A 13,988-nucleotide genomic window follows, 5' to 3' on the forward strand; every position below is an offset into this window, starting at 1 on the left:
GTAGTTGCACTTGTGTAAGAAGCTCCTTTTTGAAATATGAAATGAAAACCAATGTGTTCTAAAATATAGACATGGCGGACAGTAAAGTGTAAAGGCATTCAGGCAACAAATACTGATTTCAGAAAAGAAGAAACTAAGAATTTTGTTGTTTTTTTTTTTCTCAGGCGTTATAGTTTGACTTCACCTGGTCTTTGTTTTGCCATGTTGTTTTGCCATGTTGTTTTGCCATGTTGTTTTGCCATGTTGTTTTGCCTTGTTGTTTTGCCTTGTAATACATCTCAGAAAAGTGACGAAAGCAGTCACTGGCTTAGAGTGGAAAATATAACTTATGTAATAAAAATAGTATATATTTTCATGAAACTGGTTTCTCTATTGTATTGTTTACAGACTAGATTCTTGATACTGGAGATACTGCAATATTAGTGCAACATCAAGTACAGCATAAACGATCAATACCACGAGTCCTTTGCAACCTGGTCTACAAAGCTTGGTTGTTAGAAATGGCTTCTCTTCAGAGTAGATGCTTCATTTCCAAGTTAAACACCAATACTGCTATCCTTTAAAGTATCTCTTTTTAATCTAATAAGCAAAGCAAAATCTTGCTGTTCTGCATGCAATAAATTAACTTTTTTTTTCTTTTTTCCCCTGCAGTGTCTTTAAAAAAAAAAAATAATTGCTCTGTTTTGGGAAATGCGCTGTGATTTAAAAAGGAGGTTTTTGCTCCTCTATGCAACACAAAAGGGGCAGGCAAAAGCCATAGCTGAGGAAATATGGCAGCAAGCAGGTACCCATGGACTTGAAGCTGATATGCACTGTATAAGTGAAATGGATAAGGTGAGATACTCCATGCTGCTTTGAAAAATAAGTATTTAAGAGCTGCATTTTTCTTCATGTGCTTGAGTGGTGGCTGTTAATCATGAAGGCTGAGCACATGTACCCATCTAAAATATACCATCTAGTTTTAAATTTTTGTTTCTTACGAATCAGTAATTTGGACCAATACTTACAGACGCTTAATAGCCTTCTGCGAAAGGTACATCTTTCTTGTGATTTTTCTCATTAGAACAATAGATGAATATATCTTTGATCTCTTTTCTAACAACAGTGCAGTGACTTCTTGAAAGCTATGTATGCAGTGGTGAATGAATTTTGTATTTACCGGTCAGCTCTCCTGTTGTTAGAAATGATGCATTTTTTTGTGTCGGTTTTTTGTGTTGCATTGAGGTCCTGTGTTCTATTAACTGTGGGCTCCAGCATGACCCTGAGCTTTTGTGGGGTCTTCTTGAGTTACTTAGCATATGCACTCACTCCAGTTCACACTGGATACACTCAAGTTATATTCTAGAAAGAAATAAAAAGCTTGTCTGGAGCAAGGAAGTGGCTTTTTTAATTTGCTGTTATGCAAGGGTAAGGATCTGAAAACTGTTAGTGTCTGTCTGTAACTAAAAGCAGTATGGACTGTAATTTCCTTCACAAAGTACTTTTAACTGTATTTCCTCAAACAAAAACTTTTAAAAAAACAACCAAACAAAACTTGATAGCCTGGTATTTCATATGAGATGAGCAGAAAATAACACCTGAAAGAGTTTTTTTCATGCACTTGAAAATGTGAGAAGTTTATAAAAAAATTTAGTTCCCTTTTAGCAAGTTGCTTTCTTGGGGATACACTACATGTTGGGTAGCTGGACATCTGCTTTTGAATGAATGTTCACTGAGTATGTAGCAAAGTGTTACGAAGAGACTTCTATGCAGCCAGCAGGGAATGTGAAGATTCTGCTTATATTCTTCCATTTCATTTCTTCTGCATTTGACAGGTTTGGAGATTAGTTTCAGGAAGGCAGTAGACAGGATATTTCTAGCCCTGTTACTGGCCTGCCACTTGAATAAATCTATTTTGTAAAATTTGGCAAGACAACTCAGAGCTGCGAGTTATTGATGAGGTAGAACGATGTACTGAATTGAGAATCTGAGAATTGGGCACTGAGGAAAAAAGCAATTTCTGCAGCTTTGTAGATTTCATCACTTAAGCTTTTCCTTACCCTTTACTGTAAATGAAGATAACTTCTGGAAGCTTAAGTGTAAGTGGGGAGGGGAAAGCAGGGTGGCATAACATACTAGAGCAAAAGCTTGCTTGAATTTGGTAGGGCCTCTTGTGAAGTTCTTCGGGCATGTTAGATCTGAGAGTTTATTCCACAACATGCACAGTTCAGAGAGGTGTGTGTGCATGCTTTAGGCGAGGAATTAAGAAGTTTCTGTTTTGTCCATATTTGTCAGTTAGAAGGCCCGTCTTTATGCGGCTGTTGGGTATTTTTCAGACCTTGTCATCACTTAAAGAGATTGCTGTGAAGGTCTATGGATGGAATAGGTGGCTACAGAGTCAATAGTCATAATGTGATCCTGTTGCTGTACAAAAATGAATGGTCAAATACTGCTCAAGCCTCGGAAACACTGGCTGTTTCCAAGTAGTGTCTCTCACCTACACTCTCATAGGTGAGAAAAGGTCATAAATCTTTGGTTGGTTACTGTGATTGCTTTTTGTGCTTCATGAAAGACTGAAATGAAGTGGAAGTGAGGTAAGGGCAGTGAAATAGGAGACTAAATGGAGATCATCTTGAGTTACAGTGCATGTAGTCAGCCTTGGATGAGTTATCTGAATAAGCACATTTGCCACGGTACTTACTGTTCTGGATAAGACATATCGGGGTGTCTGATCCCATCCTCTTCCTTCAGCAATCATTCACACGAGCAGGCTGCTCACTGCTGTTGTGTAGCATCGCTGTCCTCAGCTGAGGAGTACTTTTGAAGGAAAGAGAAAAAATGGGACAAAGATGTAACACTAAGGATATAGGAAGAAGTGGAAGGTAGAGTGAAAAACTGTTATTGTGTAAGGTTCTTGTCAGTCTAGTGATATATCATACCTCTCAGTAATTGACACAAATTAATGCAGGACCTCTGTTGCCAAATGTTTGGCTTCCAAAAGGTCTTTAAGTTTGAAGAGGAGAATGTGCACTGGTGCAAGCAAGAATTTAGTGAACTAATCGTATCTCTGTTCTAATATACCACTTTTTTTTTTAATGCAACACAATTTAGTATAAATTTTTAAGTGATACCAATAGACCCTTGCTTTTTTTACTTGAAGAATTTGCTTTGTTTGTAAATGCAGTAGTTACCTGTGACAATGCACTACAGAATCTGTTGTATTTGTACTTATCAAATCAGCTGTGGAAGTTTTGAAAGTTTGTGTGACAGCAACAGGACCCTTAAGGCCGTTTTTTGCACAACTTATAGTTCAGTTTTGGAAGTCTCAGGAATTTGTGGGTACTTGGAGTTTGCCTGAACTTGTAAAAGACAAAACCTCTGTTTGGAACGAACGTCCCTGGACCACAACTCACTGAAGTCTGGCAAAGTACTTGGGGAATATCCTTGCATGCTTACTCTCTTCTCTTATGCTTCTCTAGGCATGCGCTATTGGCCACTGTCAGAAGCAGGACACTGTTCCAGATGGTAATTTAAGCTGCTCCATGCAACTGCTTTTAGGTTCTTCAGGAAGGTTTTGGAAAAAATGACAACAGCAAAACCCCTTGATACTCTGTTTCTTTCTATTCCTAACCTTTTTGGATTGTAGGTGTAAGAGATAACTTTTTACATGGCTTGAGGAGGGGATAAGGTTTGAGTGATTTATTGAGTGAAGTGTTTAGAACATAACTCCTGAAACTCTGAAGTTTTGAATTGGAGTCCTGAAACTGCTTGAAATGAAACATAGCATCTCTTGCAATCTTTATTTATATTTTCTCATAACCCTACTATTTTATTAAACTTGGAACAGTGAGAGAGAGTTTAAGGTGAAACCTACAGGGAGCAGTAAAAGGAGCTTGAGTTGCTTATTATGGCAAAAAGGAGGCTAAGGAGAGACGTAATAGCAGTCTACTTGAGCCAAACTCTTCTTGGCAGCAGAAGACTTTACAACAGGAGGCAAAATACACTGAGTGCACCCTGATGAACTCAGAGTTGACACTAGTGGAGAAGTTATTCTGGATGGAAGAGGCTGCCCAGAAAAGTGGAATCTCTACCCTTACAATTCTTTTTCAAAATTCAGCCAGAGTTTTTGCTGACCTAATGCAGCATTGGCAGTTAGTCCCAACTAGTTGGAGCATGGGGTGGGAGTAGGTGACCTCCGGAGGTCACTCCCAAGCAAGGTGTCTGTGATTCTGTGGAGCTGTGTTGCACATAGGTCGCTAGCTGCCCATGTGATTCAAAACCCGTAGCCCGTAGAGGTGCTGTGAAAGAGCACGTTGTGAGGGTGGCCTGACAGACAGCATGCTAGCACAGTGTCGCAGCCCGCTGTCAGTGGCAAGCTGGAGTAACCAAAGAAACAGAATGCTTTTTACTTGAGAAGTAATAAATGGTTGCACGAGACCAGAATTTATGGAACAGATGCACAATCCCAAATATAGGCAGTTCTTGTCGACCTGATACAATGGGAGTAGCCCCCATAAAATGTGGGAAATGTGAAAGAACAGTATTAGCAAAGGGGAGAGAAATTAATTGGGGGCAGGGTGGAGGGGCCAAAATTAATCAGGCTGCAGAGCACGGTGACTATCTCTGTTCAGAGCTACCTTAGGTCCCCCAAACCACAGGGTCTTTTTTGTGGCAAAGACAGATGTAACATGGAAATTATTGGAGAACACCAAATGATCCCCACAGTTTGTATGGCCACACCCCAGTTATCTGTGTGAAATTATCGGGATTATGGCTAACTGTGTCATTGTGATTGTATATACAAAAATACTTTTTCCACTTGGCAAAGCAAATACTGTAGGAGTTGTGCATTTCAGCTGTCTGGGTGCAGTTGTGAAGTATTCTTCATGTGTGTACTAGCCTGCTCAAAATGCTCGGCATTTGTGTATGGGATCATAGGATAATTCAGGCTGGAAGGGACTTCATGAGGTCATCTCACAGCAGGGTCAGCTGAGGTCAGAGCAGGTTCCTCAGGGCTTTGCCCAGTCTGGTCTTGAAAACTCCAACCAAGATTATAAGCTGCATCCCCAAAATGAATTGTAAATACTTGAAAGACTTTCTGTGGTTTAATAGAGCTAAGATGAGGTTAAACATTTTTCTGTGTACCTTTGGGAAAAGGAAGGGTGGAAGATAAGATCTAAGGCCACAAATAGGTATCAAATGGCACCTTGTAACTCACTTGTTCTATTGTTTGTAGTATAACCTGGAAACAGAAAAGGATCCTGTAGTTATTGTTATTTCCACTACTGGTACTGGAGACCCACCAGACACTGCCCGCAAGTTAGTAAAGAAAATTCAAGACACGACCTTGCCACCTGATCATTTCGCACATCTTCAGTATGGATTGCTAGGTGATTTAGTATTTTCTATATTATTGCAGCACTTGTCTGTCAGTGAATAATTTTTATATTTTTTACTTGTGAATAAGTTGTTTAGGGGTTAAGTGCTTATAAAACATTTATTTTTACAACATGAACAGCTTTTTTGTAATGTCCTCTATGAGCAATAAAGGAAAAGTGTCACAGAAATTATCTGAATGTAAGCTACCAATATAATTTTTTTATAATTTTCTTTGCATAAACAAAATATGATATAAGCTATCTATAATTGTTGAAGTTTTAATTTCGTGTCAAGTCTGTATGAACTGGATGAGTTTACTTGACTTTGCAAGTAATTGGGCACTTTTCTATACAGAGGGAAAGGCAGTATAAAGTGTTCTTAAAAATAAGATTTTAAGATCATCCCATCCCTTTAAATTTGCAATAATTTTTAAAATTTTGAATGTCATACTCATCAGTAGAAGAAATGTAACTTAAGGTTAAAGATTGATATGCAAAATATAGATTTGGCAAAATGCATTTGATATGTCTTGAGCTGATGGTAAGGTCAGTTTGTTGAGTTTTCAGGTTGTGTTTAAACAAACTCCAGAAACTTCTATTTAAACCTTGGTTATTTTTGCCTGACAAGTTTAAGTTGATAGGTAGGAGTGAGGAAACGTTTAGATTTCTAGTGAGGAAAGTACCCACTAGAAGGACATTTCTAGTGGATATATAACGTGGAAGTCTGAAATGTGTGCATCCTAATCATGTAACGTTTTTAGAAGATGTTATGCTATTGCCTAGTTATACATTACAGTTTGTGAAATGGTTAGGTTTTTCATAGCTGACTGAATGCATATATGCATATGCATATATGAAGATAAGCATTGTATTAATACTGATTTTTGTCGTAACAGATATTATTATAGTATCTAAGTTATAACTTTTTAGACTAGAATCACAAAACATGCTATCAATCTTAAAATACATTCATGGTATCCATTTCAGCTTGTCCAATGAAGTGTTCCCTCTAAGTACGGTACTTGAGAGGGAGCAGAAGTCTTTTTAAAAAAAAAAGAAAAAGAAAAATAAGGCTGTTGTAAAGGAGAAGGGAATAGTTCATTGGTAGGTGGGGATGATAAGGATCTAGTGGTTTGAAATTGCACACAAGAAAGGCTCAGGCTGTGAAAAATTGTGATAGGATAGTGAAACAATGGTGTGGATTACTTACAGAATTTGTGAAGACTACCTAACTGGTGGTCTTTGGGATTGTTAGATAAGCATCTGTTAAGAACGAGGTAGGTGTGGTTCATCACTTTTAGGGTGGATCAGTGGTTTAATTGATCTCTTAAAATCTCAGGTCCTCCATGAACATACCTCCTTAATCCACTGACTGTTCAACTGATAACAAAGAGCATCTTCTTCAAACAGAACATCTTCACGACTGTTAAAGGGCAGAAAACCCAGTGCAGTGAAAATGAGATCTACAAAGAAATCTCTGATTCCTGGGGAGGAGGATGTTGGACCAGATTCCCTTTTGCACATTTTCCTATATTTCTTACTGCATATTGTTTAAAATCACTCCTCTGTTTGGTTTTTTTGCAAGGTTCCAGTATTTTTTAATTACTTTTAATACTCTCTCACTTATGTTGTTGACATATATTAATAATTTTAACCTGAAGGTGAGATAATTTCTTTTGGTAATTCACATACAGTTTATCAGTTTCACTCTTTTCCTAATTATTTCAGTTCCTATATTTTTCCTGTAAGAGTGTTTTTGTATTTTTTAAAAGCCTCAAGCTAAAACATCATTCTTCTGAAATGTGAAATATTGAAAGCAAAGTGTTTTCAGAGAAATTCTGTCTTACATTTGTGAAGGAGGAACCACTTTTTCAGCTCTACTTTGGGAAAAACACAATTTTTTTTTGAAGGTCATAAAAGCGTCCTTGTAATATGTACTTTGCTATATCAGATTCTGCTGTTTGCCTGCAAGAAAATCCTGTGTTGTCTTTGCAGATCTTTGTCTGTGTAGCCTGGGTGACTGGCTGATTGACATGATTCCTCTTTCCTTGAATTTGCTAGGTCTGGGAGATTCAGAGTACACATTCTTTTGTAATGGTGGCAAGACAGTAGACCGACGACTTCAAGAACTTGGTGCCCAGCACTTCTACAACACCGGATTAGCAGATGATTCTGTAGGGTAAGAGCTGAATGAATTTGGATTTTATTTCTTCAAAATGCAATAATTACATGTGAATTTGGCTAAACATTCTGAACTCTTTGAAATCAGTTGAACGTGAATACTCAGCACCTCATAAGAATGCGTCCTGTGTGAACACAATATGCCTTTTCAGTCTCAATTGCCATTAAATAAAACTCCATTTTTAAAGTGTAAGCAAACATCTGTAATGGCTGGAAAAATGGAGAGTATTTAGCAGTTTTAGAAATTAACTAATTCAGAATAAGTGGAGGGGTTTAAAAATGTAGTCTGTTTACAGAAGCAAATAAAAATAAATCCTGTTCCCAGTATGTGTGGTAGTGGGTAACGGGATCTCTTTCTACATACACATCAGACTTTTATCCAAGCTCACATCTTGCAGTATAGCTGCAAACCCTACAATTTTTTTAAATTTTTTTCTCTCTTCCATAAAACATCCTTTTTTTTTTTTTTCTTTTTTTTTTTTTTTTTTTTTTTGTAAACTGTAGAGGAATTATGTAAGAAGGTCTTTTTGATTGCCGTAGAGGAATTATGTAAGAAAACAACTCCCTTCCTGTTCTGTTGCTCTTTCTGGCCAGTAGGCTGCAGTCTTGGCTTATTTGTTTTGAACTGCAAATTATATCGGTTCTGTGCATGATGATATGAGACAACTGAACACAAACTTTGCCATAACCATAAAACTTATATCTTGTGTTCTAAAATAATAAAAATGGAACATTAGTATAAGCTATTGATGTTGCTGTTGCACAGCAAAAAGTTGCATATTTTGCTACCATCCCTTCAATTTCCTGTCAAAAAGTTCAGCGTAAGAAAATAAAAATGAGAAACTGGAAGAAGAGCAAGGCTGTTACACACTTTAGACTCTGTAAATTTACATAGTGATAATAAATAAATGAAAATATTTTTTTAACAAAAAAGTCATCCTAGCAACAGCTGCAGATATATATTAAAAATGGAAAATGAATAGTGTTTTTAGCTCTTGTTGTCTTTCGATTATTTGTAAATTAACAGTCTAGTAAGTCACAATTAGTCAACCATTCCTTTCTCCTTTTTTTTCCGTCCCTCCCCAGTTTGGAACTAGTGGTTGATCCTTGGATTGATGGACTTTGGCTTGCCCTCGAGGAAGCATTTCTATTGCAGAAAGAAAAAGAAGGCATGAGCAGTGATGCTGTTTCCAGCTCTCTCTATGCAGCCCCCCACGTTGGGCATGAACTAAACTCAAACTCAGAAGTACAGAACTTGAAGCTAGAAGATGAAGGAGTGAGGAATTCTGATGTTCTGACACAGAAACTGGTTGACATCCATCTTGTGGCTTCAACTAGAGACACCGAACCTTCACTTGTTCATTCTGTCCCTCCTGTCTCTCAGTCTGCTCTTAATATTCCTGCCTTGCCACCAGAATATATAGAGGTGCAGTTTCAGGACACCCATGGTGAGGTAAGGACTTCCCTTTGAATGATGAAAGCCTCCAGCATGGGTGTATACTCCTACATGTGGCTCAAAAGAGCAAGTGGATGCTTATATAAAGGAGGTAACATCCCTGAATGCAGGAGGTTTTTTAATTGTAAGGGAAAGGTCCATTTATATTGTGAAAATGTAGTTAGCACCGTATGAGTTATGGACGTAAAGTATAATTTATCTAAATAATAATTCGATAAAGGCATGGCATTGCAGTGCCAGGAATGGAACAATTAAAATCCTCCGTGGCTTATGTTCTTATGTGGCTTACATCTTCCTGTAGAAAGGAGTGTAGTACAATTTCTCTTCAAATTTTTAGTACTTGCAGAATGCCTTAAGACAGTGTAAAATTGCTCAAAATCTTGCTGCATATTTAATAATGGAGAAACTTGTCATTGTAAAAACACGATCATAATTTTACTCTTGGAAACAGAAGATGAACTGTAGATTGAAAGCCAGTGTGCTTTTCCTACGAAGCCATGTTGAACAAAGACCGGCTGTACAAAGAGAAGAATTAGCATGAGCTGGTGGTCATCTCCAGTTGGCATATTTAGTGTTCAAAATGAACTGGAAAGTGTGACTCTAACTTTTCTGGTTGCCTGCCAGAGGGCAGACATTTTGGTTATCTGCGTGAGGGAGCAGTGGGGGCTGGCTGCTCTTTAAGGGACAGGGAGCCAGGAGCTGAGTGTGGTAACACCGCCAGCCACGTTCCCCGATACCCAAGCAATGCAAACCAGGATATGGCAGCCAGGATCAGACAAGAGTGCAGATTGTCAGAGAAGTTTGTGGGAATGAGGCAGGTCTGGGGCCAAGCCGGGAAGTCGGTCTGCAGATTCAGGCCTGGATCAGCTGCATCTGTGGCCAGCCATGGGCATGGTTGTGGCTGAGCTGCTGACCAGTACTCCTGTGATGTAGCTCGGGCAGGGACTGAAGACCCAAGGGCTGAGCTGAGATGGGGCTCCTGGGGCCATGAGCAGAGGTGGGGGTGGAGTCCTCTGGTGAGGCTGGTCAGGACCATGAAAGCCTATTAGTATCCTCCGGGCCCTGATAATACTCTCTCTGTTGAGAGTGTCAATGGTAATGCTGAGAGAATCACTTAGTCTGACTAATACGATCATGTAAGAGTGTGTGAATTTAAACACTGGATAATTTTGCTTCTCTTTTAAACCTCATATTGTGGTTGGTTTTGCTCAGGTTGTTGAATTAAATAATCCAAATTACTGAAACAAAGATTTATGATTTAGAGGTAGTCTTCGATTAAAGACTAATACTCAGGTTGAAAGTGGTGCTATAGTGGTTAAAAGAGCCCATTTTCTTATTTTAAAGTCATAGCATATATTCAGGCTGATCTCTGAAATAATTGATCAGTTTCTAATATTGATGCCTTAACTTTTCTGTAAACAGAAAAAAAGTAAATTTTGCTTTCAAACAGCAAATTGAAAAAGCTGAATCTGCTAATCTGGAACTCAGTAACAGATTAAAGATTATAGTCCACATTTGAGGTATAAATCTGGATGGTCATCTTGAGCCTTGGAAAGAATCAAATGCAGGTTTGTTTTTTTTTTCCTTTGGCACTATTTTTGACATAGTTGGCTAGACCTTGTCAACAAGTAGGTTCCATGTAGGGTCATGTTTGTTTTTACAATATGACACAATTCGTGTCCTTTTCCAATATCTCACATTGCAACAACTATGGGTATTTTTTGCCAAGCACACCTGAAGTTGGCTTGTTTTGAAATGCATCAACTTGAGGTTTGGACATCTCCAAAAAGAGACTCCCTGCCATTTAAAGAAGGCTGGGTAACACGGTCTCTCTAGTTACTTATATGATCTATGTCCTGGGCTGTTGACTCTCGGGGTTGAATTAACAAGCTGCTGCTTATTAGTAGCAGAGCAGTAATGGTCTGCATCTTAAGCCTTTGCGCAAGTGTAAGATAATACAATTTAGCTTAATCTTGATCTCATTATGCCTTGAACTTGACTTGAAGGCAATATGAATGTAGGCAGTTATCACAGTCCCGCTGATGCACAATAACTTGATATGGTCCAAGCCATTAATCACTGTGCCAAAATTTTGAGATAATAATGAAACTTACAACTGTTGGTCTCAAGTGATTCTCCTGTCTCCTTTTTTTCAAATAGGAAATCTTCAGATTAACCAATATTCTCTTCTTGGTAGAATAATTCCTTTCCATTTGACGGAGTATTGCTATGGACATTTGGTATTTCTCCCACCTCTTTTCATTTTTGTCTGTATTGATCTCAAATGAAACTTGCTGACAATAGTGATGGAGAAATGAGGGCTGTAGTCTGATCTTCAAGTGACAGCTTTGACAGAAGTAGTCTGGAATTATTCTTGGTGCCCATTTACAATTCTTGGGGCACATTTTCACCTGTGTAGAAATGTTGTGGCAGAACATGGTGCTGTTATGTAGTGTGGAGTTTGCTGATCATCTCTAAATTTAGTTGTAGTTTTTAAAATTCCTCTTATAAATTGGCTATAATAATAGCCCCATCTGCATCCCAAAGTCTTAATTGGTAAATCTGCAATGATGTTTTTAAATAGCTTCTGTTCTTACTTCTTATGTCCGTTCTGTACACCTAGTAATCCTTTAATTAGGCGGGAGTTTTCTGGGTTTTAACATAAATGCCATTCTCTAATTGGCTATTTTCAAGGCAGCTCTTGAAAAAGGAAACAGCTAGCTGCATTTGATAGCAGTTTAGGCCCATTAGACTGTTCAAGCCTACTGACTTTTTATAGTTGAATATATGCCTGTTACTGCTTGGATGTGATTTTTAAAAATGTAGAGCAAAACACTGTGTGTATATAGAAGATTCATGTTTTTCCTCATTGTTTGGAATTGTTTTCTAAGATTGTTTCAAAAAAATTGTACCAATACTAATTCCTGTATGTCATAGTAAGCTGTCATTCAGCTGATTTGCATTTTTAGTGTCAGTTTTCGTATCCTCTTTTTCAGAATCCACATCTGTCCTCACTGATTTCAGAGGGAACAACCTTTGAAGTGCCAGTTACAAAAGCAGTTCAGCTCACTAGAGAAGATGCGATAAAAACTGCATTGCTCTTAGAACTTGATATTGCTGTAAGTTAGTGATGACTTTTTCTTTAGTGGGTTAAAATAGAGGGTTAAAAGCATGTGGGCTATGTATAATAACTAGGGGACAGGAATTGTTTATTTGACTGTTCAAAAAGAAAAAATAATTCCCTATACAACAAGTTGTCAGCTTAGGCTGATCCATTTTCTAAATGCAAAGCTTGATTTGTTCATTGAAAGATATGACTCCATAGAAGTCAAAACAGAAATAGTGTCAAATTAATTTCTTTGTTGTTCCATGGATATTGAATTGACTGAAGTACATTTTTGAAGGGAATTTGCAGTGGAGAAGGGCAGGCAGAGCATACTGAAAATGAATAATCTTTCAGTTTGTAAGTATACAACTTTGGCAATATTCAGAAAGTATAGTAAATTGTGACTGTGTGGTAGGTAATCTACACAAGTAATAATTTGACTAGTATGATCAAGTAATAAGAATCGTTAGCTCTTGAGCATTGTTTCTGCGTCTGGCATTCATTTGCTCTGACTTCTTAACATACTACTCAAACTGTCAACCTCTGTTACCCTAGGTGTAAAAACTGGTTTAGTTTATTCAGGGAAAATCATATTTTGTATACTGGTTTGAAGATGAAAGGCAGAGAGTGCTCGATATTACTTTACAAGAAATCTTTAAAAGGAAAATATGTTGCTTTTGAGCAGTTTTCCAAATTTGTAGAATATTGCTTTTGGGGTATTGTGATTCTGGCAGTAACTTTTATTGGACTCTATTAGCCTAATCTGTGTCAATATCCATGGGACATCTTTAAATCTCAGTTATAAATGGAGTCTATTAAGTTTTGAGCAACTGAGTCTCTGAGATGACATGGTTTTTTGCATGTATTTGTATGTATACATGTATCCTGTCATCAGCACCCACTGAAAATTTAAACATTTTTTGCCTTTTTTTCCTAACATTCTCAACAGTCTATGTATGCAGGTCACCTCACCTGATGCATATGGGAAACATGATGATGCAAGTGTAATTCTATATGTTCCTATAACAGGCAGAAGCTTGAGTAGGGTTTCAGCAGTTGTGCACAAGAACCTCAGCCAAATAAGTAGAATCTAGATCTTAAGATCTGAGATACCTTTTAATTTTCACTGTGCTCGTCTCTTGCTATTTTTCTTTTTTCCTCCAGAAAATAAAAACAGTTGGGGTCATTTCAGTCACAGTTCATTAAATAGTTTAACCAGCAAATTTTCTTTTAGTGATAATGTATCTCTATACAAAGTTGCATTAATTATGAGGACTTCATTTTTCTGCTCTTATCAAACCAGAAAACAAAGTACATCAGTAATTAATGATCGGGCTGATTATATAACACATCCTCTTGATACATATTTATTTTCCTTCTGTTTAGGCTGCTCAACAGTTCTTATTCAAGATAGTCCAAATATTTAAACCAGATAAGGAAAGATTTTTCTAATTAGTAAGGTTAAACCTGAAAAGAAAACATGAGTATTTAGTTTCTGATGTGCTCCAAACAGTGAAGTGCTAGTACAGAGTAGGAGAATATATGACTTCATGGGGCTCCAACAGTAGGAAGATTGTTGTTAGGAACGGGGATGCTGTTGGCCTTGGTTTGTGATACAATTTAATAGAAATGATCTCATATTTTAAAACAGGATACAGTCTTTGACTACCAGCCTGGAGATGCCTTCTGTGTAATATGTCCCAACAATGTCAATGAGGTGGAAGAACTTCTTCACATCTTGGGACTTTCTGAAAAAGGAGAGTACTTTGTTTGTGTAAAGGTTAAGCAAGGCACTAAAAAGAAAGGTATGGTGTGATGCACTGGTCATGAACAAATACTCCTTCCTGTGTTGGTAGTATACTTGGCCAGAACCTAGCAAGTTGCTGCT

The 13,988-nt window shown here is 37.7% G+C and overlaps 1 protein-coding gene across 1 annotated transcript in view; it reads left to right on the forward strand.

The window, feature by feature from the left end:
• Positions 1-651: 651 nt before the first annotated feature.
• Positions 652-13,988, forward strand: part of MTRR (5-methyltetrahydrofolate-homocysteine methyltransferase reductase) — a 24,707-nt gene continuing 11,370 nt past the window's right edge. Inside the window, exons 1-6 of the mRNA XM_009574350.1 lie at positions 652-834; positions 5,216-5,369; positions 7,419-7,536; positions 8,625-8,991; positions 11,991-12,113; positions 13,752-13,905. Of these exons, the coding sequence (XP_009572645.1) occupies positions 691-834; positions 5,216-5,369; positions 7,419-7,536; positions 8,625-8,991; positions 11,991-12,113; positions 13,752-13,905 (1,060 nt within the window). The 5' untranslated portion in view covers positions 652-690. The remainder of the gene's footprint in view (positions 835-5,215; positions 5,370-7,418; positions 7,537-8,624; positions 8,992-11,990; positions 12,114-13,751; positions 13,906-13,988) is intronic.

The sequence above is a fragment of the Fulmarus glacialis genome, unplaced genomic scaffold (genome assembly GCF_000690835.1).
Source record: "Fulmarus glacialis isolate BGI_N327 unplaced genomic scaffold, ASM69083v1 scaffold19303, whole genome shotgun sequence".
Taxonomy (NCBI): domain Eukaryota; kingdom Metazoa; phylum Chordata; class Aves; order Procellariiformes; family Procellariidae; genus Fulmarus; species Fulmarus glacialis.